At 42.6% G+C, this 2,947-nt stretch overlaps 1 protein-coding gene across 2 annotated transcripts in view; it reads right to left on the reverse strand.

Annotated features, from left to right (window-relative positions):
• Window positions 1–2,947, reverse strand: part of DNAAF4 (dynein axonemal assembly factor 4) — a 52,417-nt gene that overhangs the window by 18,511 nt on the left and 30,959 nt on the right. For both annotated transcript variants that reach the window (XM_003784373.1, XM_003784372.3), the window contains exon 6: window positions 1,998–2,107. In XM_003784373.1, the coding sequence (XP_003784421.1) occupies window positions 1,998–2,107 (110 nt within the window). The remainder of the gene's footprint in view (window positions 1–1,997; window positions 2,108–2,947) is intronic.

Below are 2,947 nucleotides of genomic sequence, written 5' to 3' on the forward strand. Positions count from 1 at the left end.
TTAAACTGTAGTAATAACAAATAATTACTGAGAAGTGATTATCGAGAACTGCCTATCAAAGTTTGCATTGTTGTCAGCCCCCCCTGCCCTGCCCCGTCCCCGCCCCTGGCCATATTGTCTCACTTTACAAATGTTAAAATCTGGTTCCCCTAGTTAAGCCTTGCCTGAAGGCCCCCCGCCATGCTCTCCTAGGTCGCTTAGGCCTCGACAAAAATGCACCATACTTACAAGTCTTTTCGCTCAGTTTCTGGAATTAAAAGAGCATGTTTCATTTGATTTTATGTGGGAATTCATCCCACAGGCAGAAATGTTGAGAAAGAAGCAGTGTAGAGAGAAGTAAACAAAAGGGCAAAAAAAGAGTTATGACAGAAATCGGGAATAGGGAGGCTTAGAAAGAGCAATGCGAGTAGGGAGCAATACTTAGTCTAACAGAACAGAAGATAATAGCTCTGTTTGTGGGCAATCGCAAGGGTAGAAAACATTCTTGGGTATCTCAAGAATTTTGAAGATAGGCCAGGCCCAACAGCTCACACCTATAATTCTAGCACTTTATGAGCTATGATGTCACAGCACTCTAGCCTGAGCCACAGAGAAGGATTCTGTCTCCAAAAAAAAAAGTTTCTAAGGCTAAGTATCAGTGTACCTTAGTGAAGGCACAACAATCATTACAATTTAGCACTCAGAGGGAAGGAGAAAAAGTATTCTGAATACTAAGTAAAACAACAAATTAGGCCATAATAGGTACAAGCACTTGTACTTGTCACCATTATCCAGAGAAAAAGAACCAATAGAACATACATAGATACACAGAAATAGATTTACTATGAGCGATTGGTTCACATAATTATGAAGGTTGATAAGTCCCACAATCTGCCATCTATTTGTAAGCTGGATGCCCAAGAAAACTAGTGATATAGTTCTCGAATCCTACCCCAAACACCTGAGAACTACAGGAACCAATGGCATACATCTTGAATCTGAAGGCCCAGGATCTGGGAATGCTGATGCCCAAGGGCAGAAGATGAATGTCCCAGCTCAAGATTCAAGAGTGAATTTGCCTTTCCTCTGCCTTTTTTGTTCTATTTGAGTCTTCAACAGACTGGATGATGTTCACCCCCAGTAGTAAGGGTGATCTTCTTTACTCAGTCTACTGATCCAAGTGCTAATCTCTTCTGGAAACACATAGACATACACCAAAATAATGTTTTTTCTGCTGTCTAGGCATCCCTTAACCCAGTTAAGTAGCTGAGACTACAGGCACACATCAGCAAGCTCAGCTAATTTTTCTTTTTCTTTTTTTTTTTTCCAGTGGTAAGATAGGACTTTTATTAGAAGTTAGAAAGGAAAGTAAAAAGCACCAGAGCTTCTGGAAAAAAATTTTCTGTTTTTTGTACAAACAGGGTCTTGCCCTATGCACACTGATCTCAAATTCCTCAGATCAAGCAATCCTCCCAGAGTACAATGAGTATAGGCAATGAGACACCATGCCCCGCCCTATATTATTTGTCTTTAAGCATTTGCTCATACTGTCAACTCTGCCTAAAATGAACACCTTTCCCTCTATTCCTTTTCTTTGTTATTGTTGTTTTTCAGAGATAGAGTGTCTCTTTGTCACCCTCAGTAGAGTGCTGTGACATCAAAGTTCACAGCAACCTCCAACTCCTGGGCTTAAGCGATTCTCTTGCCTCAGCCTCCTAAGTAGCTTGGAATACAGGCACCTGCCACAACACCTGGCTATTTTTGTTGCAATTGTCACTGTTGTTTAGCTGGCCCTGGCTGGGTTCGAACCTGCCAGCCTCGGTATATGTGGCCGTTGTTGTAACCACTGAGCTATGGGTGCCAAGCCCCCCCCCCCCCACAGCTATTTTTAGAGACAGGGTCTCATTCTTGTTCAGGCTGGTCTTGAACTGGTAAGCTCAAACAATCCACCTGCCTAGGCCTTCCAGAGTGCTTGGATTACAGGCATGAACCACTACACCAGGCTCGAAACAACTTACTTTCCTTTGTCCTTTAACCATTCTGGGTTCTTTTCTTCTTCATTTAAATCACTAAGTTCAGGAATATCAGTATTCATTGCTCTTCTTGCCTCCGCTTGTTTATGTAGCCACTGAAATGAGAATGAAGCCTTACAACGGACAGAAATATTTTATTTTTATTTATTTATTTTTTTAATGAATGATTCTATTTTATTTATTTATTTATTTGAGACGGAGTCTCACTATGTTGTCCTCGGTAGAGTGCTTTGGCATCAGAGCTCACAACAATCTCGAACCCTTTGGGCTTAAGTGATTCTCTTGCATCAGCCTCCCAAGTAGCTGGGATTACACGCACCCACCACAATGCCTGGCTATTTTTTGTTGCAGTTGTCATTGTTGGTTAGCTGGCCTGGGCTGGGTTGGAACCCTCCAACTTCAGTGTATGTGGCTGGCACCATAACCACTGTGCTACAGGCGCCAAGCCCAAATATTTTATTTTTATTGATAGTTTCTTCTACAGTTTCCATCTCCCTCTAGTGGATAGAAATACAATTTACTATGGACTCCTCTACAAATTCTGAGGTTGAAGCCCTAACCATTGATAGGGTCATATTTGCAGATGGAGCCTTTGAGAGGTAATTAGGCTTAGATGAGGTCACAAAGGTAGAGCCCTCCTGATGCGATTAATACCCTTATAATAAGAGAAAGAGAGCAGGGCTTCCTCACTCATGGGGGCACAATACGAGGGCAGTTCTCTGAAGGTTAGGATGAGTGCCCCAACCAAAAACTCAACCAGGCTGATACTCTGATCTTGGGTTGCCCAGCTTCTAGCACTGTGACAAATGACTGTCACTGAGTTTAAGCCCCTCAGTCTATGGTATTTTGTTTAAAACAGCCCAAGAAAGTTAATTTGCGGCTCGGCGCCTATAGCTCAACTGGCTAAGGCACCAGCCACGTACACCTAAGGTGGC

Source organism: Otolemur garnettii, unplaced genomic scaffold (genome assembly GCF_000181295.1).
Source record: "Otolemur garnettii isolate 467f Iridium unplaced genomic scaffold, OtoGar3 scaffold00011, whole genome shotgun sequence".
NCBI classification, from domain to species: Eukaryota; Metazoa; Chordata; class Mammalia; order Primates; family Galagidae; genus Otolemur; species Otolemur garnettii.